Source organism: Erithacus rubecula (assembly GCF_903797595.1).
Source record: "Erithacus rubecula genome assembly, chromosome: 28".
NCBI classification, from domain to species: Eukaryota; Metazoa; Chordata; class Aves; order Passeriformes; family Muscicapidae; genus Erithacus; species Erithacus rubecula.
Window position 1 is genome coordinate 2,740,828 of NC_136680.1, and position 23,586 is coordinate 2,764,413.

The following is a 23,586-nucleotide window of genomic DNA, read 5'->3' on the forward strand; positions in this document are numbered from 1 at the left end:
TAACTGTAAACTGGCATTTATTTATGGAAAATGGAATGCTTCATTAACAAACATTTTTAAATGGGATATGAACAACACCTTACAAAACAAATGAGTTCACATTGGATTGAGTGACATAATATGGCAGCAGCTTAAAAAAAATTACACTTACAGTAGCCCATAAGTTACAATTAATGGTAACCCTGGGTAACAGATCTGTTTCTCTTGCCACCTTGCATTAAAAACCAAACACAATCAGTAGCGACGGTTGAAACGAGGATCGTTCGGTCTGTTTGCCCTTTCCTGGCCAGCAAATCCTTCTCCCTGCATTCCTCCTCCGTGCATGATCTGACTCTGATTGCCACCCTGCATGAAACTGCCACGCCTGCAAAGGGATTCACACATTTCAGTATTCTCTCAGGTTGCTAGAATGGGTGTTCTTTTTGTTTTCACTCTTCCATAAAATGCACTACGTAAAAACCATGGGGATATTTTATTATTCTTTGACATTTAAATAACAAATTAGACAACTGATTCTCCCATAAAATGTTTCTTTGGCCAATTTCAATAGAAGAAATGTCCCTTAACAGGAAAACAAACACTTGGCTCCTTTTGAAGTTCTTACCCTGACATGCCTCCACGATGCATCACATGGCCAGGTCTGCCTCTACCGCCACCTAAAAAAGTTCAAATGCTTCCTTTATTATCCACAGCAACAATTTTAATTCAAGGAAAATATCTATATTTTCTTCCTCACACATCACAGCTAAGGAGCTGTGCAAGAACCATACCTTGCCATCTCTCATGATCCCGTCCTATCATCCCTCCATCCACGCTGCTCTGCCAGGAACGATCTTGGTGCCCTTCAAACTTTCGACTGTGATCTCCCCAGTCACGTCCATCTCTGTGTAAAAACATGAAATTCCCATCTTCTCACATGAGCCAGAGCATGTGAAATGGTTTTTACATTTGAATCTAAGTTACAAACTGACTCAAATGCTTTACCAAGGCTCATGTGAATTTTATCTTTATATTGCTATCTGTTAAGTAAAATCTCAGAAGAATCTTTCTGTTCAAATCAACTAAGATGACAAATAAATAAGATATTGGGGGACAACCATTATCCTGAAAATAGCAAGCTTTGATAGGAATGTTAGTTAAAATTAATGGAAAGCATTATGACTTTAAGACGTGAAGTTATTAAAAAATCAGGTAAGTGCATATTTTGATGCACAAAGCATCAAGTGATCTGCAGTCCATACAACACACCTTTGGTGAAAGCTGGGGAAAAAAAAAAAAGTGCCATATGGCAGTACTCCTGATGTGCAGAGGAGGGAGTGATTTCAGTACTGACCGTGACTGGGGGGGGATCCCTCTGCTCTCACTCATCCTCCTGTCGGAGCCGTAGCTGCCCCAGCTGTCGCGCGAGTCCCGCGAGTGCCGCTCGGGGCCCCCGTGCCGCTCGTCCGGGTAGTGCTGCAAGGCAAGAGCTGTGACAGGCTGCACTGCACACCCTGACTGCCCCATCTCAGAATCACTGTGACCTCCTGCCATCTGCTCAGGGTCAGCCAGCAGTCTCCCAGTGGGATCTGAGGATCTTCCTAGGTTGTCCATGCAACCTGTTCCAGTGCTTCCAGTTAAAGGGGGTTTGAATCCTCTCCAGATTGTGTTTGTGCTCACTGACTCTTGTCAATGGGCACCACTGAGTGGCACCTGGTTACCCCTTACCCACATTCCTTGAGTTATTAATGCACACTGGTAAGATCAGCCCAGGACTTTGCATCTCCTTCTCAGGACATTCAGGATATTCCCATCAGCCCAACTCTCCGTCCCTCCAGATCTCACAATAAAGGCCATTGAGGATTCTATGTCTCCCTAAAAATTCATCTGTCACTACTTGAATGAGCCCTGAAGGTCTTTCCCCCAGCCCTCAAACACAAGTATCTCTGCAGTTCAGCTCTTATTGCCTCACAGAATGAATCTGTACTTTGTACCTTTGCCTCTTCCATGCAATCTTTTGAAGTACTGTATTTTGACACAATTCACTTGCTTTTATTTCTACCAGAATAATTATATCTAACTTTTTATAATAAAGAAGTCCTTGAATTGAATTTCATCTTATTGAAGTAAACAAGACAACTTGATTATTCTGACATATTTTGGTAGATATCATGTAATTCTCAACTAGTGAAATGTAATCTGAAACACACACTATAGAAAACCAGGTTATGAGATGTAAAGATATTTCTCTAGCTCTATAAAGCAACTCACTTGTCCATCCCGATCTCCCATAATTGTTCTGGATCCATCTCTCCTAGAAACAGACAATTAGAATCAGACTGTGATGGTAAAACACACAGCAGTCAAATCCTGCTCCCACATCGTGCCACATTATCCAAATTATCCATATTCCAAATTATCTATAATCCAAAGGCATAAACAGCTGGAACATATGGAAAATGTGACACATTTTGGATTCCTCGGAAACTTGGTTAATTCTGACTTTTGGTATAAACCTAAAATATTCTTGTTAAAATCTAGGTGCCTACAAAATTATTTAGAAGATTTTCAGAACCCCACAAATATGTGAAACAGCATTCCAAAAACACTCTGACCAAGCCTGCCAGAAGCTTTAACTCATGGCACAGCACAGATGGTTTTGAAAGAGAAAGCCCCCACAGCCACTAAATAAATGTGAAAACTAAAATGCATACCAAGCACTTAGTAAAGGCAGCAAAATGTGACACTAAGCACACATTTCTCTCTTTTCAGGAGGTAAGACACCAACCTGTCTATGGAATGCTCCTGGTAACGGCCACGATCCCTGTGGTCGAAGTCGTGGAATCGATCCTGGCGGCTGAAGTCTGAGTGGTACCTGTCATTGATGGCCATCCGCTTTGCCTCTGGCCAGTATGGATCATCCCTCCTGAAACAAACAACAGGCTCCTTTCAGCCCAGGTAATGCCTTTTGATATTGTTCTCCTTCCTAACCAAAAGAAGGGTAATTAAGTTCAAAAGGGCGTTGAAAAACCTGGCCTATTAAACAAAATCATCTCAGTGCAAGCAACAACTCCTGAGAGCATGTCTATGGCTTTTTTCTAGATGACACAGAACCTGGCAGGGACATTTCCCACTGGCATCAACAGGATTTGGTGGCTGTGTTGGGTTGATGTGGCCAGAAATGTGTATTCTATCACCATCTGTTGAAACCAGGTGGGATAGTGATTCCTTATCTCCGTGGCACATATTATCTGCTAATAGGTCATCTTTAAAACCAGGTGGGGCAATCATCTTTTATCTTTTCCACAACCCATCCTCCCTCCAGGAGGATATCATCTGCTGCTCAGCCATTAAGTCCCACTGTATGACTGATAAAATTACATCCCACTGGGAGATGCTCCAGTCAGGGGGAGGAGCCAAGTCTTTCCTACCTAGATAAAAACTGAGATTTCTAGACAACAAAATACTGTTTTTCCACTGGATTCCAGAGGAAAGCCAGACCTTCTCCACATTATCCCTGGATCCTCAGAGGAAAACTGCACCTTCTCCAGGAGCACTGCTCCAGCTGAACCACATCTGCCACTGCAGGAGGATGCAGCACCATGGAATGGGACTGCTGCCAACACCCTGACTGACTGATGGGGTGTCAGGCTGGATTCTGACTCTGTCAGGGTTGGGATTGTTCTTTGTAATACTGTATTTCTATTTTAACTTTCCTAGTAAAGAACTGTTATTCCTAATTCCCATATCTTTGCCTGAAAGCCCCTTACTTTCAAAATGATCATAATAATTTGGAGGAAGGGGGTTTACATTCTCCATTTCAAAGAAAAGCTTCTGCCTTTATTGGCAGACCAGGGCAGTGGCTTTACCTGCCATCTATGTCATAGGGTCTCCTCATGGCAGATCTCCTCTCCTGCTCGTAGCGCAGCTGCTCGTGCTGCCGCCGCAGCTCCTCCCTCTCGCGCTGGATCCGGTCCTGCTCCCTCCTCCTCTCGTGCTCGATGTGCATCCTCTCCCTCTCCAGCCTCTCCCTCTCCATCCGCTCCCGTTCCAGGCGCTGCCTTTCGATCTCCAGCCTCTCCCGGGCGATCTCCAGCCTCTCCCTCTCCTCCCGCTCGCGGATGCTCTGGAGGTGCTGCTGCCGCTCCCGGCGCTCCCGGGTGCTGCTTGAGCAGAGACAAGTTACACGTGCAATGTTTCAATAAAGAAAGGAAACTAAAAAGGTGTTAAAATTATAACCACAGTGGCTGCAAACTGGCATCATCCCCTTGAAATGTGTGGAGGGAAGACACTCAGCGTACACAAAAATTTATTTAGACACTGATCAAATGACTCCCACAAAACTCATCCCCAGGGTTAAGCAAATACTTCTATATGGCCAAATCCAAATGCCAATAAATGCTTCTATATGGTCAGGAGAATCTGAATCCAAATGCCTACAAATACTGCTATATAATCAGGAGAATCTGAATCCAAATGCCTACAAATATTGCTATATAATCAGAAGAATCTGAATCCAAATGCCTACAAATGATTCTGTATGGTGAGGAGAATCTGAATCCAAATGCCTACAAATATTGCTATATGGTCAGGAGAATGTGAATCCAAATGCCAACAAATGCTTCTGTACAATCAGGAGAATCTGAATCCACAGTTCATTTCTTATACTGAAATAAAGTATTTGTGGAGGATATTTTATTTCTGTTAAGAAAGGCAGGATGGTATGGTGGATAATGACTCCACTAAAGCTCAGGAATTCAACTATGAGGGAGAAACTTTTTCCTCTTCAATAAAAATAAAAAAAGCATTTTCTTCCTGTTCAATCTGACTAGTTTCAGGTGAGAAATAAAAGTTTTCTAATGTGTGAAGAACATGGAATTCAGGTCACATCTTTAGCAAAGAATTTGAAGGATGAAAATTATGAAATGTTATGAAACCCAACAAACATATAAAAACAAAGAAAATTAAGTTCAGTAGATACCCATAAAAATATAACCAAGTTACAAGTGAGTGAAAAAAAATTGAAGGCCTTTTTTTCTCTTTCTCCTATTTTATTAAAAATGCAAATTAGATCTATTTTAGGGAAAGCCCAAATGATGTCAGGGCTGCTCTTACCGGCGCTGCTCTGCCTCCCTCATTTTTCTCTGTGCTTTGATTTTGTCAAAAGGGACAATCCCTTGTCTCTCTCTGCTCTCTGATTTGCGGTCCTGGCTCTTAACGCTCTGCATTTAAAAGAGAAACTTTAATTTATTAAAGGACAATCATCACAAACAATCCTCTGAGCTGTTTCCATCTGTACAGTTCATATCTCAAAGCTTGGTGCCTGCTTTTTTCCAAAAGCTGTTCTTTTTTATCATTACAGACACCATATATTCATACAGTAATACCTTGTCCCATTTGTTAGGCAGGATTTCAGTGGCTGTATCAGCTAAATTAGAAGTATTTTACTAATTAAAATCATGTTATAGAAACTGGAATTGGACTAATTGGCAAGACAAGTATGGGTTATACACAGCCTGTTTCTAAGGAAAATGTTTCTCATGCAGAAGCATCACTCACTCTGTCCTTTGATGTAGTGGATGTTTTCACACTAATAACAGGTTCTCCTTTGGATTTATCCATGACTACTGTTCTCTCTGTTCCTTTACTTCCTAAATAAATCACAAGTGGAAAGAAACAATCAAACTACATGACCTACACCACTCATTGCTACACCAGAAGTTCTGTTCTCTAAAATGGGGAAATGGGCATTTAACCCTCTCTTCAAAATCAATTATTTCACTCCACCTAATCCAGGTACTTCTTTTAAGAACTGCACAATGTCCAACATCTCCCCTTCCCCTTACACATTCTGGATTTACAAAAAAAGGATCTGAAACAATCCTAGAACATATATTTGGGAAGAACTACCTACAATTAAATATTCCTACATCAACATATCTATGTTAAAAACCAACAGCCAAATTACCTGATTTAATAGTTTTAGGCTGATCTGATGAACCAGACTTCTGGTCATCTTTATCTTTTTTTTCCTTTTCATCTTTATCTTCTGTCTTTTTAGACTCATCTTTTTGGTCAGATTTCTCATCCCTTTTAGCACCACCAGGTCTGTGGATAGATATTGATACAGATTAGATCAATACAGATTAAGAGAAAAGAAAATTCAAGGGAAATACCAGGAACAAAGTAGAACTCTGATGTGATAACAATCATAATTAGATTTCCAAACATTTCCTTCCACAACTTCCTGCACCATTAAACAAGATATTCAGACCACCCTGTGCAGACAAACAACAAACTTGGCAAGGATTCAGGATCTGAACTGGAATAATGAAGACAAGTTCACAGCACTATGTGCTTAATGCCCAGTTTCTTACACAACATGGCAATGAACTATTGTTGTCAGGCAAATGGGTGAAATAATACTAGCAAAAAATTCCCAGCAAGTAGCATTTAACAGAAGTTATGCCTCAAGAAGATAATTCAAGAAGGCAAATTTCTTAAAGGTGTTTAATTCACCCTCTTAGTGCCTGTTTCAGCTATTTTCAGCAATGCCAGAGAGGAAGAACACATTGCTCAAGAGGAACATGAACTGGGAACAGATCTTGGACAAATCTGTTTTAGCAGTTTGGAACCTGGAGGAAACCCCATTCCAATGAGACACAGGTAAGGAAGAAACAGAGACACAAATCAAAATTCTCACATGGTCTTTCCTACAGATTTAAGACATGAAAGCCCCACAGTCATTACAAAACCTCAAATACGGCCAAATTAAAATGCAAATTAAAAATGCAACTTCCCAATGCCTGCTTTAAAGCACACAATAGAAACATTTTAATGTAGGCACTGAACACCAACTGAGGTCTATGAAAAAAATCCATGTACTCCTCTTTTTGAATGCTTGCCAGATAAATTCTTACTGTAACTTTAGTTTTTCCTGACATCAACACAGACTGAAGAACAGCAAAACACCTTTGGTAGGAGAATTTTTAACACAGTACCTCTCACTGACTGTTTCTCTCTTTGCTTCACTCTCTTTTTTTTCACTTGTCTTCTTCCCAGCGGGTTCATTTTTTGCCTGAAATTTATTTTGCACATCATCAGCTGAGAATGGTGGCCTCCATCATTTGCACAATCTGCTGGGAACTCAGTACCTCTGAGGCCCAGTACTCACTTTTTCCACAGAAATGATCTTGCCATGCAGCTCAGTCTTGTGCAGGTGGGTGATGCACTTGGTGGCCTCCTCAGCTGTGGACATGGTGACAAAGCCATAGCAGCGAGCGCCGGGGCTGCGAGCGTTGGTCACCACCTTGGCCCCCACCACCTGCCCAAAAAACAGCAATTATTGTCCTTGTCACAAGGTTAAAATGCAAGAAGTACAAGCTCCACTTCTGCTGTTTTTAATTCCTGCCATGCAGGAAAGTTCTGTTTTTGAGAATTGCTTGGAGCCAAACACGTTTCTGGTACCACTGGAATGCTACAAAAGCTGAACCAAGAGGTTCAGATTGAATTCTTTTCCAGAGAAAGACCCCAGGGTGACAATAAATTTTTTTAAAAAGGCATCTAACTCTACATCAACAACATCACTTTGCTATAGTATAAAATAATAAAAACCAGTACAAATTTTTAATTTTTACTACAAATTTCCACATTAATGCTCAACTTCCAAGTGCTACCTTCCCTCCAAATAATGTTTATATGTCATTGCTGAGGCAGATCAACAAACCTTTAAGAGACAGGAAGTTTCCCCAAAAACTAGAGCTGGAAAAAGTCACACAAATGGTATTTACATATGCCCAGATATTCAATACAGCTCACTTTGTAATACAGAAATCAGTGAGATTTCAGGAGTGATGCTTTAAAGTACAGCTGAAACAAGAACCTACTTCTGAGCATTTGCTTTATTGCACAAGTACATGTACTCCCAGGAAGCTCTGCCTCTGCTAATGCCCTGAAGAAAAAACCAAAATTTTATTTAAATGACTAAATGGTACCATGGCATCTATCCAGAGCCAAATATGAGGTTGGCTGTTGTTTAGTTTTTAATTATATTTAGAATTTTGCAATCTCCATGATCAACATTTCAGGTTACCAGATGGAATTCTAAGCAAATCAATGAAGTATTGCATTTAAAAGTTTTTACCAGTCCCATGACCTTCAAACTCCAAGCTACAATTAATCCATTTTTGTACCTACTTGTAAAGTCATATTTAAGTTCCAGAGTATTTTCATCAGTAAAACATCCAATAACTGATTGTCAGCACATACAATTTGCTTTTACTACAATTTGCTGGTAGCAATCTATAAACAGGGTTCAGAGGTCTGACAAAAACCCTTACTGATGGCTTTTTATCAGCCTTTTACTGAACTCTTTCAATTTTCCAGCTGACAGGGAGATTTGACATTGTGTCTGTCCTGAAGAGCAACTGCAGGATCTCCCCTGCCTGCAAAACCAAACAGCACTTCCCCAAATCCCAAACTACCTAACAAGTGTTTGTTAAAGGAACTGCCAACTCCTGATAAATTAAAATTTAAGTTACTAAAGCAATTCCTAAGATATTCCCCAGTAATTCTGTCTCAACATTTACTGCATATTTTCCTCAGTCCTAAGGAAATCTTTAATAAGCATTAAATTCAGCTGACTATGAATTTCCAGCAGGTGAAGACACCACATTGCAGTACAGAAGTGTGTGTAAACAGTTACTGACTATTTCAAATAAAGGACCACAAATGGCATTTTATATTTATTTTTATATATTCTGAGCAACCCCCAGCCATTCAGTGTATATTTCAGTGATTTTTCCTTGATATCCCACAATATTTTTGATAATTGGATTCCTTTCATAGGTTCTTTCAGTGATGATTAAAAAGTCTTATATTAAAACAATTGCAAACAAATCAAACACCAAAACAAAACCAAACCAATAAAAAGAACCCCTTACCTTCCCATATTTGCTAAACAGATTCTTCAGATCTGTAGCTCTGGTGGTGGAAGCCAATCCACTCACCCAAAAGTTTCTACCAGAACTGCCAGCACTGCGACCTAGTTGGGAAAACAAACAGACAAAACCAAAACATACCCCAAATCCTAATTATTGGGATTAATTACTTGAATTGTTATGTGAATTAAAACAGAGCAGGATCACAAATTTAATTATTTTTTTTTTAAATCACAGAGCAAGTGAAATGCATTGTGTGATATTCTCCTCCCATGATTTGCTTTGCTGAAGGTAAGGAGCATTACAAGTCCAAAAATTTGGGTGGAACTATGAGTTTTGATACTCAATATTTTATATATTTCTTCAAGAAATCAATTGGATTAGGGAACCTCTGAATTACTTGAGGCTCTTCAAAATGTGCCAGGATAGATCCCAGTAACTTACAGAAGACAGAAATCCAGTAAGAGTTGTAGGAACTGTGTCTGCACCCCATGTGTGCTCATGTTTTGCCTTTTCATCCCAAGTGCAAGGGAATGCTGATGGGATGCAGAATTCCTCTTAAGGAAAGGCACAGACAACCAAGAAACCAAGGAAATGTGTCTGCCCACACAGCTGGGATGTGACCTCAGCTGCAGGAGTCAGGGAAGAGCTGGCCTGATTTAACCCTGCAAGGATTACAGAACACTGGCCAAGGCTGCATGTCTGCTACAAAGGTGATTTAATAAATGCTAATGAACCTGCCAGGCTGAACAGCCAACAGCAAGTGATTAAAGAGGGAACTGAACTCCAAGGTTCAGTATTTGCATGAAGCACTCACACCAGGACAGTTTCCAGTCTCCTTTGAAATGTCTGTACTGTCCTTCTGTCAGTCTGGGCAGTTCCAAGGTTCAGTGAATGGGTTTCACTCCAGCTCCCTGCTTCCATCCTTCTGTTTTGGTTTTTTTTGGTGATATATGGAATTTTACAGAAACTCTTTCATCAAGGGAAATCATTTTCCTCAGAATCTTTCCAAAATTCTAATTTCTTTGAGTGCCTTTTCATATTCTGCTTCCTGATCATTTCAGTCACTGGTACAAGTAATTGAGAACACAGTTATTAATTTTTACACAGGTTTCCTAGGGAAGGATGCAGTGATTAAATCAATCTCTTACAAAACACCCAAAAAGAGGTTTTTTGGTATAAAGGTGATATAAATGCCATTACTTATTTCAGAAGTGCATGGACAAAGGTATGTCATGCACACAAATACATGGGAGATGCATTGTCTTGGTGTTTTAAAAAGCTGAGCCAAAGGCTTTGATGATTTTACTCCACACAATTTCTACAATTTCAAAATTGCTACCTGCAGTTACTTTGGCACCAGAATCCTGGAGACAGAACAAAGTGCTAGTTTTTGTCTTTTCTGCTATTCTACTGATGAGTTTTTAAAGATTTTTAAAACTGTGTTTACTGTCCTTTTTGATAAAGGATTGATCAGTCTTAATGCCTCCAGGTTTTGCCTTCCCAAAGGACTTTAAAAAGGGCTCCTGTAATGGTTCTGCAGTTTTAAGACAAAGAAATACTGAGACTTGAAAATATTTAACTTAGAAACAATAAAAATGCAAGTATTGAGAGCCAACACTGGTGACATCTTTCAGATGTGCATCCATTGACAGCCAAATCCACCAGGGTGAGCTGGTAAGTTTATTTTCTGCACTCTTGTTGACAGAGTTTTTAGAATTACTGTATGGAATATGGAAAACTCTTCATCCTAAATAAAATCTTTTCATAGAGGTGGGCAAATAACAATGTATGAGGCAGAACTGATTTGTATACACTGCTTTAGGCTCCTTCTGGCTCAGGTGCTGTTACAGAATCAAGCAGCTCCCCCTCACTAAGCCAGAGAATGAATAAAACAAATATTATGGAACACAGCACATCCATTGCAGAGAGGGATGCAGGAGCAAGGTGGTTTCAGACATCCAAGTTCCCAAGGCTGCTCTGAAAGCAAACTCAGGAAAGAGTTTTCTCAGTTCACAAAAATAATACAGTCAAGTCCTTAGGTAAAGGACAGCATGCATAGAAAACTCCTTGAAATATTCTCAAAGAAGAGAACTCAAGATTACAGACTGGAAGCAAGAGGTAAATTGACCCTAATAAGGGAGGACCAGCAGCTGGTGCAAACAGGAATAGCCCAGGATCTTGGAAAAAGCAGCTCACAGAAAGGTGAGTCTGGGTTGTAAAACCCAATTAAAACCAATCCAATTCCTCCTGTCTAGTTGACAGTCAGATCTCATGAGTTTCTTGATTTTTACAGGAATTGCTGGAACTTCCACACTTAAAAAGTGCTGATGTACCTATCAGCAGCATGTGAGAAAAATGGTAACAGTCAGATCTAAATTTTCTACCCTGGGCAGGCAGAAGAGAACAGAGAACTGGGGTGAGGTGCAAAGACTCAGCTACCTGCTGTATTTAAAGCAAAAAGTATGAAGGCACCTAACACTGATCACAATATTTTCTTCTTGCTTATGATGCATCTTTGCACCATAGATAGGATCTGTGTGGACAAAGATTTAATAAAATAAATATGATTTCAAGAACAACATTAAGCAGCAATATTTGTAGCATTTAAATATGTGAATACTGGATCTCAAATTACTTCAGCAAAACACAAGATGGGAAGGAGAATTCCAAGTGTATAGTAAAGCAAACACAATTGCAAAAGGTTTCTGACTCACTAACAGCTGTTAGTGGGAATCTCCAGTGCCAAAAAAGGCATAATTGCCATGTATTAACATCAACCTTCAAAAATCAAGATACAAACACAACAGTGCAATGCACATGTTCTGAAAAAATGCATGAAAGGAAATACTTATTTTGATATTAGTCAGAAAATGAAGAAGGAGGAAAATTTATGTTATTTAACAAGTTATTGCAATTGCAATCGATTTCTACTGAAATAACCCATCCAAGACATACAGTTATCCAAGCAATCAATGAAGTTTGACATCTGAAAACAAACATACCTTTCTCATCTTTTGAGATTATCTTTGTATCTCTGTCCTCCTCACCAGGGCTAAAGACAAAACACCACATTATTCAAGTCAGAAAGAAAAGTGATTAAACATAAATTATAAAAAAAGCTAAAATTAAATACCTACCAGAAAATATGTTGCAAACGAAAACACACCTTTGTATACTGGATTTAAGAAATCTGACAAGAAATAACGAAGTCAGATTCTTAAACAGACTTACATTAAGAAGATGATTACAAATAAGAGTAATTTGGGAAAACAACCTTTGAAGGTTGATGAAGGAAAGAAATCAAACCCACTGCGTTTAAAAAAAATAAAAATATCTGCACATGGAGAAATAAAAGAGACCTTTAGGAATAGGCTACAATTTCATCAGTCTCGGAGGCCAATTGAAGGAAACAGCTTATTCGCATCACTTAAGGACCAATGATAAAAGATAGCATCTGGTCTAGAACGGAGAAAAAACAAACCTCTTTTTCTGATCACCGCCCTCACTGGCTGAGGACTCTTTAGTGGCAGGGGAAGATTCCTCAGAATTAGCTTTGTCTTCTGCTCTCTTGCCATCTTCTTTGCTATCTCTGGCTTCGGCACCTGCGCCTTTCTCCGCTGCCTCCCCACTAGAGGCTTCCAGGCCTTGGGAGCGTTTGCTACTCTGATCGCTTAGGGTCTCTACCACTACACCTTCAGAGTCCGGGGCCTCTTCCTCGGGGCTCTGTTCACTTGTCTCCCCTTTTGCTACCACTAAACGCTTTGCTTCCTTCCTTGCCAAAGCTTGGGCCGATTTGCTGTCCAAAGCTAAAGCATCTTCCTCCAGCTGAGCGGCAGCGAGAGCGTCCTCTTCCTCAGCCAGCCTCTTGCCTGGCCCCGCGTTACTGGCTTCCTGCGCACGCGGCCGCTCCGCTTCCGCGGGTTCTTCGTTAAGTAGCTCAGATTTACAAGTTTCCCCCAAAATGTCGAGTATTTTCTCATTTTCTACGGATTTAACAGGAATAGAATGGCACAAGATTTAATCACCAGGGAAATACAGCAATCACAAATGTGGAACTGGCATGGCTGCCACACTAACACCAAGAGAACTGCTAAGCTACACAGAGATTGGAAAACCCTAGTGTACACAGTGTTACGCCTACCACGCTAACTGCTCTCTCACACCCTGCCAAATCAGCCCTAGCACCTCAACAGGCAAGAAAAATGCCCCCACAGATTTTACAAAAAAACTTCAGGCTCAGCCTTCATATTCTTCAGCAAATCGTTCAGCTCTGTTTCTTCTCTAGTTAGCTTCCAGAGTCCGAGATGCTTAACTGAACGTATCAAGGCACTGAGAGTTCAATTTTTAAATTTCTGTGAAATTCTTTTAGCAGAGACAGTCCAACATGAGAACTGGGCATCTTCTGATGGTGCATGAGTGTGTTTGCAGTCCAGAAAGGGTAAAGTATCTGTATGAAATTTCCATGAAGAAACTCTCTTCTTTCTTCTTTATCCAGTAACTAATCTTTACATTTTAATGCCCTACAATATCTTTTTTACTGCTTTCACTGCTCTCTACTTAGTAACAGAGTTAAGGTGTGTGCAATATCACAAGATCTGTATACAAGTAGAATATTTAGCTTTTAAAACTGTGATTAAACTTCTCTAAATCCATTTATGTAGTTTAACAGGTTTTTAAACCATTTCATTTCACTGGAAGTATTTCAAGCATCACTTCACAGATCTGGGGATATGATTGGGTTTCCAATCTCTATGACCCTGCATGATCTGGATTGTCCATTATAAAAATAATGCAAATTATGTTTGTTTGCTTGGGTTTTTTAATAGTTAATGGTTTAAAAAGTATTAGTTGAAAAGACAGGAATATGTTTTTCTTTAACAGTACCTGGCTCCAAGTGTAGCTTCTCCATTTTCTGTTTAGGAGAAAAAGACCACAGAATGAGAATTTTATAAAATGTATTTTCTAACACAGAACAGTAACAACTCCCTGCCCAATCCCAAAATTGAAAACTAAACTAATTCATCTACTGCATTTAGCTCTTTTTTTCATCATCCACTGGAGATGAGTATTTCATACAGGGAACTTTTCTGGCACATTAAACTCAAATCAGACTATCAGTGACATCTGCATTCTTGCAAATTATAGAGAGCAATGAAGTATCTTTGTGTACCACCACACCAACTCCAGAGTAAAAACCAAACTCAGCTACTACTTCACACAATAGTGGGAGAGAAGAAATCAGCAGTACAAGACTCTTTTATCTGCCATAAAATGAAGGAAATCTTGAGAGCTGACTGAAAAGCAGGGAAAAAACCACAAGGCACCCTCAATTCACATACTATGCTAAGCAAGGTCATGAATGTCTTGATTCTGTTTCAATTTCATATTATGGTCACTTTTTTTTTTTTTTTTTTTTTGAGTAAATAATAATACAACATACAACTATGAAATACAGTCACATTTTCAGTTTACCTTCATTTCAATTAAATCAGAAGAGGAGGCTTCTAAATTGTTTTCAATTTCATCATAATCTTCCTAAAAGGGTAAGAAAGGAATGAAAGCATTTCTTACCAAAAGTAGATTAAGGATAATATACCTGTATTTAATTTTCCCTTTCATGAAAACCAGAAATATTTTGAAGTTTTTGACATATCTCAATGTACTTCAGAGTGTGATCCAAAAATAAGGAGCAACATTTAAACATACCTGATATTTAAATATCTTTCTCCAATTACTTTTCATTTTAATTTCAACAGGACATTGTCTATTTCAAAGTTAGAGTCTTATTTCACATTTCTATGGTTACTGAACAGTTTTTCTTTTGCTTTCCCACTTTTTAGTTTCTAAATTGAAAGAACAAGTTAGAAATGAAGGTGACTTAAGTTTACACTCTTCCAAACTGAAAACATATTCTGAAAATCTTTCTTCTTTAAAGAGCTGAGAGTAAGATGCAACCAAAACTCATTGGTTATGTGAGGTTAATTTACAAAACAGCACAGAATTGCCTTTCAGGTGAAGGGGATGCTGTTGCAATGACTCTGTGTTCAGTCCCAGCAAAGGGGAGAGTCTCTCCAAGCCTTTGTGTCTGTTTGGTCTGTTGGGGTGCAGACACCACAGCCAGGCTCTGCTGAAATCCCTACAAGAGGGGGGACTCAGTGGTACCTTGTAGCTGATAAGCCACAGAGCAGCTGTCAACCAAAGGAAAAGAAAAATTTCTTCTTGTTGAACCAGCAGAATGCCCAGCTCTGTGCCAAAGGTCATCTCAGATGTCACACTGATATCACCCACCTCCAAGGCATGACCACCCCACACTGAGCAGTACAACCAGAGTTATTCATGCTCCACCTAAATGTAAATAGTGTAAAAGTTAAAAGTGGGAAGAAGTTAGGGAAGGCTCCACTGAAACAGTGTGAACCTGTCCTTTTCCCTTTAGGGATGTCTGGTGGGTAAGAATTGTACTGTAAGTGTGATGAATGATGAATTCCAGAAAGCTTCTGTTAGGAATTACAGCTGGTAAACATGGTGGGGGGGTTTTTCACAGATACCACCAGCAACACTGGAAGCTTAACTTGTTGTAATTTTCTATGACATTGATGATGTTATTGCATAAAGGGCTCACTGTGAGTCCTCCAAGGGCACCAGCAGTGCCTGCAGTGAGTATGAGGAGTGAGAAGAGCTGGGCAGGGCTCTCTGTTGTGCTCTGTGTGACTCTCCCCAGGGCACTGGGACCAGTCTCTGATCCTGGGAACTGCCCAGTGAAGGGGCCCCAGAACAGGATGTTGACACTTTGAGAGCTTGAGGGTCTTGGCTTTCCTGTGGCACTGACAGACCAATCAAACACAAAGGCTTTGAGAAAATCTCCCTTTTCAGGTGACAGAAGGTAAATTATAAGAAGTTGAAACAGATATGCAGACAGCAAAGAGGGAGAATATGTTATGTTTGGTGAGTGAACAGCCTAAAATAAATAAAAAACCACCCACAAGGATCCAAGAAGGGTAATATTTGGGGAGTGAATGTGACATATGGCTAACCCTGTGCTGCCTCCAAATGACATTGCAAGCTGCTCTCAAAAACAATTTGAGCCTAGAAATGTTAGAACAGGGCAACATAAGAATTCTTTTGTCAATCTCTATAAGAAAACAGAACACAACTTCCTTAAACCAGAGCATTATTTCTGCAGAAAAGATACCCAAATTACCTGAGTTGAAAATTTATATTTCTCTCTCCCCATATATATAAATACCTGGAGGGCTGGATGTATGCATATATACACTTTAACACATGTAACAGAAACAGGAAAAGGGAATACAGAAACTAAAACAGCATTTTCAATTCCAGGCTCCTTTCACAGCAAGAAAAGATGATACTGAAAGGTAAGGAAGATGGTGACTTGTCTACTGAGAACATTTCAAGCCTCAAGAATATTTAGCATTTATAAGAGTAGGACATGAGAGATCTGAATGGGGAACAGAATCCAGATCACATTCATGTCCCATATTCTACTGGACTGAAATACCTTGTTCATGTGCCCATACCCCTACTAAATATCTTCTGAAAAATTACAAAGACCTCAACTCACTCACCTCATTTTCTGTTAGCTGATCAGGAAGCTCTTTCATTTCTGCTTCAACATTATCTTTATTATCAGACAGAGAATCAAGAATATTGTCAGGACTATAATCTTCCCCACAGTCCACAGCACTGCTGTTATCTATTTCAGCTTCATCTAACACACTAATATCCATCATGTCAATATCCTGCAAGGTATCCAGATTTGCTTCAATATCCTCCTATAAAGAGAAAAGGGTAAATGTGTATTTATTGCAGGTTACATGATGCACACTTTTAGTAACTGCAATCATGACTTCACTTACCTGCCCATCCCTGGAGTTTTCTTCTAGACCATTGTCTTCCACACCTTCTTCTTCTGGTTTTCTTCCTAAAAACAGTATCACAGCAGTGAGATGCAGCACTACATTTTGTAATATCTTTAAGCTTTGGTGAATTATCTGTTGAATGCTCAACTTGTTACAAATAATCCTTATGAGCCTGATTCACAAGTCTGGGTCTGTACAGATGTAACTGAGGTCACCTTGCCACTCCATAAAAGAAACAGGAGCACAAACTACAAGCAGCCCACTATTTTGCTAAAAGTACAATATTTCTCTAAAGCTACAGTTTCATTCCACAACACTTCAATACCTAAAAAGGCACAAGAGCCTCTGGGTAATCCATTTAAAAGCAACACCTTAAGATTGTTACAAAAACATCTCCCTTACTTAAAGGGATTTAAGAATTAGTGTTCACTTTCAAGATCTTAGACATACAAATCACATTTATGCACATCTGTCACAAACTCCTACTGCTATTCAAAGCCAACAACTTTTTCTATTTTTAGCCACTCTGTCTTAGAAGAAGCAGCTTAATAATCTGTTTTTCATCAGAAAGTATTTTTAAGAACTAGCTGTGAGCAACTCAAATAAGCCACATGTAAAATGTACACATGTACAATATTTAATATTTTGAAGTAACATACAGTTAAATATAGTTACAGTTTAAGTATAATTGAAATATAATGATAGAGCCTTTCCACAGAGCTTAAACTACACCTGCTTGCTCTCTACCTGACACAATTCTTACTCATGGTCACAAACCCAGAAACACCTGCAATTTACAGTTTCATCTTCCATTTCAGGACTTGGCAATAAAACCAGTCAAGTGTCATATTATCATCTGAAGTTGTTATTGCTCATTAGTGCAAGAGAGTTTTAACATTTTTCACAAGGTAAAAAGCAATTTTTTCTTTTTAATTAAACTAATTCAACAGGAGAAAACAAGTTTGTATGCAGACAGTGGAACTGCAAGTGTCCAGACACTGTACCTTTGCTAGTTCTTTTTGGCATTCTCTTTGTGGTCAGCTCTGAGGCCACTGGAATTTCATCAGGATCTCCTCCTTCCTCCTCAATGGCCTGTTGGAGACAGCAGGATGATATCCACTGAGTTATTTGCTGCTGTGCATTTCTACTGGCTTTGGATGGGGAAGCTGACAGGGGGCTGTGGTTGGAGTTTGTGCTGAGAACACAGGCAAGTTTTGGGTACTACTGAGCAGAGCTTGCACAGTTAAAGCCTTTACTGCTTCTCACTCTGCCCCACAGTGAGAGGGGCACAAGGAATTGGGAACAGACACAGCTGGGCAGCTGCCCAAAGGGATATTCCAGTGCAGAGGGTGCTGTGCTCAGCAATGGAACTGGTGGGTGCTGGTGGGGCTGCATTACTTGGGATCTAGCTCAGCATCAGTTGAGCTGGTTGACAATAAAGAATTATTTTCTTTCACAATGTTTGTTTCTTTTGTGTGCTTTGTTTCCTTCATTTGCATTGGTCTTTTTTTTTTTTTTTTTTTTTGGCCTTTACATTTCTTAAGATTATAAAACTGTCTTTATCACAACCCCACAAATTTATGCTCTCTCAACTATATTTGTAAGGATTTTTCAGAGAAACATTGATGTCTCTCCCTAGCCCAGGTCATGCAGCCAGGCAGCTGTATCACCTGTCAGAAATACTAAATAACAGTGCAACACATCCCCACAGCCAAATCAAGCCACAGCTGGGGAGCAAATCTCCTTGCTCTGCAGATAGGCACATTAACAGTATAAAACTGGGAGACACTCAGAAAAAAAAGGTATAAAACAGGAGCTCAGGTGCAGGAGTTTTTTCTCAATGTGCAGGCCTGTTAGAACCCATAAAAGGGCCCAGGCTGACTGTGCTGTTCTGGCCACATGGAAATGAGTGGGAATACATTCCACATTCCAGAGAGGTCAGAGAGATGGAGTCGGGTCAAGTGGCAGCACCAAGAATTAAGGCAGAAACTGAAAGTTTCACCTAAGCAGGAGGATAAAACTTTCACTGTGCGAGTGAGTGTGCAATAGAACAGATTGTCCAGGGAGGGAGTGGAGTCTCTGTCACTGGACATATTCAAGAACTGTCTGGACAAAATCCTGTACCGCGAGTTCTAGGACAAAACCCTGCGGGAGCAGATGACCCGCTGTGATCCCTTCCAACTTCACCTATTATGCGAACGGCACAGAGAAGAAGCACGAGAAGAGGGATGGGGAAGGCGCGCGTGTGTCTATGGGGGAACTGGAGAGTCAATGGGGGAAGGACGCGCGGTCGTCGGGGTCAGGCAGTGACAGCAAGGCCGAGACCATCTCAGATTCCAGCCCGTGCAACCTGAGCCGCGATGGAGCGCGGGCAGCACAGAGCGGTGACCTGAAGCAGCGCTGAGGCAACGGCTGCGCGGCGGCGGGAGCAGAGGGCACGCCGGAGCCCCGCTGCCCCTCACGGCCGCCCCGCCGCCCCTCACGGCCGCCCCGCCGCCCCTCACGGCCGCCCCGCCGCCGGCCCCGCGCCCGGCCCCGAGCGCGCAGGCGCCGAGAGCGCCCCAGACAAAGGACCCGGATGGCCGCACGCCGCTCCCCCGGCTCCCCCCGCTTCACCTTCCTCAGCCGCTCCATGAGGACGCTCTTGTTGCCGCCGCTGTCCAGGTTACGCCGCTTGAGCTCAGCCCGCAGGTCGATGACTCGCAGCTCGCTCAGCCGCCGGGTTTCGGGTTCCGAACCAAAAGCCGCGGCCCCACCAAGGGATGTGAAATCCCCCAGTCCGGCCGCTGATTGACTCTCCGCCATCAAGGCCCCTTCAATATTTCGCCTCGAGCCCGAACGCGCAGGAGAACACGACACAACCCAGCAGCGAACCTGGCGATCACGGCACAAAATGGTGGGGAGCGAGACTCGCCGAGGGGAGGGGGAACAAAGCGCACTGTGCGCAGGCGCGGGCAGAACGCAGCGGGCGGGGCCTGGCGGGAGAGTCGCCCCGCGCAGGCGCAAATGGCGTCGCCCGCGTCCAAGGGCAGCTCGCGAGCTCTCGCGCATGCGCGGGGAGACCCGGGGGCCGACTGGCCGCGGGACGTCACCGCCCCTCCGGAGTTGGCGGCGCCGCGGCGCGCGCGGCCTGCCCGGCCCCCGGCGCGCATGCGCGCTGCTCTTCCCTCCCTTTCCCGCCCCCTCTGCCCTGCGCCTCAGGGTTCCTCCATTTTGTGCTGCGGCTGCGGCTGCGGCGCTCCCGCCTCGGTTTCACCCCTCCTCTCCCCGCGCGCGCCAGTCCAAGCCACGGCTGATGGCGGAGAGTCACTCGGCGGCCGGGCTGGGGGAGTCTGCTTCCCTGCCTGGGCCTGGAGTCCCCGGTTCGGAGTCCGAAAGCCGGCGGCGGCCGCTGAGCGAGCTGCGCGTGATAGACCTGCGGGCCGAGCTCAGGCACCGCAACTTGGACAGCGGCGGCAACAAGAGCGTCCTCATGGAGCGGCTGAGGAAGGTGGGAGCGGGCGGACGCTGCGGCTGCCTCAGGGGTGGGTGCAGCGTCCGCGACCCCGGCCCGGCGGGTGCTGCTGAGGAAAATGGCGCCAAAGAGCGCCGGGGCTGCGCCGGGCCCGCCGGGATCTGCCGCGGGCGGTGGGTGCCCGCCGGGATCTGCCGCGGGCGGTCGGTGCCCGCCGGGATCTGCCGCGGGCGGTCGGTGCCCGCCGGGATCTGCCGCGGGCGGTCGGTGCCCGCCGGGATCTGCCGCGGGCGGTCGGTGCCCGCCGGGATCTGCCGCGGGCAATCGGTGCCCGCCGGGATCTGCGCGGGCGGTCGGTGCCCGCCGGGATCTGCGCGGGCAATCGGTGCCCGCCGGGATGGGCGCGGGCGGTCGGTGCCCGCCGGGATCTGCCGCGGGCAATCGGTGCCCGCCGGGATCTGCGCGAGCGGTCGGTGCCCGCCGGGATCTGCGCCCGCCCGGTGCCCGCCGCCGCCGGGCCTGTCGTGCGCCGTGCCAGGCTCGCCCTGCGATCGCGGCTGTCACGGGGTGTCAGCCAGTCCCGCTCCGATTCCAGCGCTCGGTGTGTGCCGTGGCGCTCGGCCCGAGTATTTCTATCTTGGTGCACCACAGTGCTCTGCTGTTCCTTGAGCTCCTGGATTTACAGTTCTGTTCGCTGTCTGCTGGGGCGTTTTGCTGCGTGCTGATGTTTTTCTGGCAGTCTCGCTGGTTCGCTGTGTCCTCACCGCTACATTTCATGTGTTAATAGCATGTGAAACCCCTTCTCTGAACTGCTGCTTGCTGTGTCCCAGAGCCGAGGTTTTTAGTCTGTCACAACAACCCTGTGTGTTTGTGCACAGTCACAAACGCTGTAGGATTGGCTTTTTTTGCTGACTGCTTTCCCAAAGCTTTACACCAACATGTTACTGCCTTCTACGTGCTTGTTGTGTTGGTCTGGTGGTTTTTCATTCGTGTATCCAAGTTGCTGATTCATGGTTTGGAATTTTTCAGCCTCTGAACTCAACAAAAATATACAAATAAAAAAAATTTATATCTGATTTTTTTTTTTTTTTTTGCCCCTACTAGGCTATTGAAGAGGAAGGAGGGAATCCTGATGAAATTCCAGTGGTTTCAGAAAATATAATGAAGAAAACTCCAAAAAGAAGCAGCAAAGGTACAGGGCAGTTAGAGAGACTTTCCCCCTTATCATCCTTGAGTTTTCATTAAATGTAACCTTCATAATCTTTTTTCTTGTTATTGGGACTCTTCCCCAATTTTGTGTTCAGGTTTCTAGGGAGAGCTGATATAATATTAAACATAGCAGTTGTTTATTTAGAGAAATCTGTGCGATTTACAGAGGCAGGAAATGTTGAAGGATCTGCTGGTTTGTTGTCAGAGATTTGTATTAAGAATTACCAAGTAACACTGAAGCACTGTCAGTGTGTTTAATACTTTTTTTGTGTAGAAATACAGGATTTCTAGCAAGTGCAAAATAAGGTCTGTAGCATCATAACTAATAGCAGTTGCAATTTTCTTCCCAGAAGAAATGTTTTTAATTAATTTCTCAAGTCAGAGAAATTTTCAAGGCCTTTTCAAGGCTTTATGCTTGGTTTTTGTAGTGGTGAGACAGTCTTACATAATCCTTGTTTTAAGAAAATAACTTCTTGTTTTTGTAAAATTAGTTAATTAACACAATTTGATCTCATTTTGTAAATGTGTTTAAAACTTTGCATTGGAGCTGAGAAAAATAGCTAGTTTAGATAGAGTATTTTCATTACTAGATTTGGTTTGCGGAAAATATAAATTTGTGAGATGAAATTTGACTGTTTTGCCAGCGAATTTGTTTGATTTTTGTCATTACATCGAATTTGGAGTGATGGTGCAATTGCTTGCAGGCTAAAATGTGAAATCTTGACCAGATAGAGGGCAAATGTCACAACTTTGGGTGAAAGAGATGTTTTTAATTGTATTCATTTTCACGTCACCTGATGTCTATTACATCACTTTTAATGTTGGGATGGAAATAGATGAAATGTTCCTCTTGGCTCTAAAACCCCTCTCAATTTTCAGTTGTAATGTGCTTGTAATTTTTGAGGAAAATAAAATTCATAAAAGATCAAACAGCTGCTCAGCTCTGAGTTGGAGGAGTTGCTCTTTGGTGCTGAAGCTGGTGTAGTGTTTTCAGTAATCCCATTTGGGATCTTTCCCATCCAGCTGGTGGACAGAGCACTGCAGCAAAACTCAAAGGTGGAGTGGGGTGTTTTTATTATTTTGTGCTGTGTTTTGGTTGGTTGTTTTTTTTTCTCTGCTAGTAAATGTCTGTAAAGAAATGAAAGGTTGAGGTAATAAATTGCTGCAATCTGAGCTGAGCCAAATGTCCTGGGGAGGTCACAGAGCTTGAGCTCCTGCCAGGTGTTGCACTGTGGCTTGTTTGTCACTGGAGTGGTAACAAACAGTTGTGGGAAACAGGAGAAAAAAACTGAAAGGAACAACAACTGTGGTGAGAAAATAAAGCTTGAAGCTCTAATTGCTGTTTTCATCCTGATGATGGTGATGTCAGGACGCAGGCCAGACGAGGAGGGAGTGGAAGACAACGGCCTGGAGGAGGATTCTGGAGATGGGCAGGTACAGGGGCTGCCTTGGGGGACACCGAGGGCAGGTGGCTCTCAAGTCACCCTGACTGTGACATGGGCTTTTTTTTCTTCCCACAGGACGATATTGAAGCAAGTTTGGATACCTTGCAGGATATTGACATGATGGATATTAGTGTGTTAGATGAAGCTGAAATAGATAATGGCAATGCAGTAGATTGTGGAGATGATTACAGTGCTCATAATATTCTTGACTCGCTGTCTGATAGTAAAGAAAATGTTGATGCAGAAGTGAAAGAATTTCCAGATCAGCCTACAGAATATGCTGTAGGTAACTTGGAGGCATCCCCACAATTTTCAGAAATTAAAGAAGAATCAAGAGAAATACCAATAGTGATGGTATGCATCTCTTATGACTATGGAATCAGGGTTTTCTTTTTTAAAATTTATTTATTTATGAATTAAATAGCAAAATGGTGGGTGAAGAATACTTGGGAAAAATTTGGGACTGTACTGGTTCTTATGGTCTACATATTTGTGGAAATACGGGTCTTAATTTTTAAAATACTTAAATATTTATATGCATGTTATTATTAATTAATAGCAAATTACAAAGCTTTTTTTTTTTAATCATGCTTTGAATTCTGCTTCACCTTATTAATTATAATATACATATTATTCCTACATTTTTATTTCAGGGAACACATGGGACATAGGAATAGTGT

General features: G+C 42.3%; 2 protein-coding genes across 4 annotated transcripts in view; one reads left to right on the forward strand and one right to left on the reverse strand.

Moving 5' to 3' along the window:
- LOC306813065 (scaffold attachment factor B1-like) lies at positions 1–19,954 on the reverse strand. 2 transcript variants are annotated; one of them, XM_079328099.1, is made up of 21 exons: positions 19,415–19,954; positions 17,803–17,890; positions 16,796–16,860; positions 16,505–16,711; positions 14,394–14,456; positions 13,806–13,833; positions 12,403–12,904; positions 11,924–11,973; positions 8,922–9,022; positions 7,154–7,303; positions 6,981–7,057; positions 5,948–6,087; positions 5,539–5,630; positions 5,095–5,201; positions 3,849–4,142; positions 2,768–2,905; positions 2,251–2,293; positions 1,334–1,455; positions 771–883; positions 605–656; positions 1–364 (listed from the first exon to the last, which is right to left on the reverse strand). In XM_079328099.1, the coding sequence occupies exons 1-21, from the start codon at positions 19,847–19,849 to the stop codon at positions 235–237; spliced, it is 2,997 nt and encodes a 998-aa protein (XP_079184225.1). In that variant the 5' UTR covers positions 19,850–19,954; the 3' UTR covers positions 1–234. The 2 variants fall into 2 exon arrangements, with proteins under 2 accessions (XP_079184225.1, XP_079184226.1); XM_079328100.1 differs by lacking the exon at positions 5,539–5,630 and having other exon boundaries at positions 6,981–7,083; positions 19,415–19,942.
- The window catches only part of LOC306813066 (scaffold attachment factor B1-like), a 15,346-nt gene continuing 11,695 nt past the window's right edge, over positions 19,936–23,586 (forward strand). The window contains exons 1-4 of one of the 2 annotated variants that reach the window (XM_079328101.1): positions 19,936–20,288; positions 21,357–21,444; positions 22,831–22,895; positions 22,982–23,260. In XM_079328101.1, coding sequence (XP_079184227.1) covers positions 20,094–20,288; positions 21,357–21,444; positions 22,831–22,895; positions 22,982–23,260 — 627 coding nt within the window. In that variant the 5' untranslated portion in view covers positions 19,936–20,093. The remainder of the gene's footprint in view (positions 20,289–21,356; positions 21,445–22,830; positions 22,896–22,981; positions 23,261–23,586) is intronic. The other variant, XR_013776937.1, reaches the window with a different exon arrangement.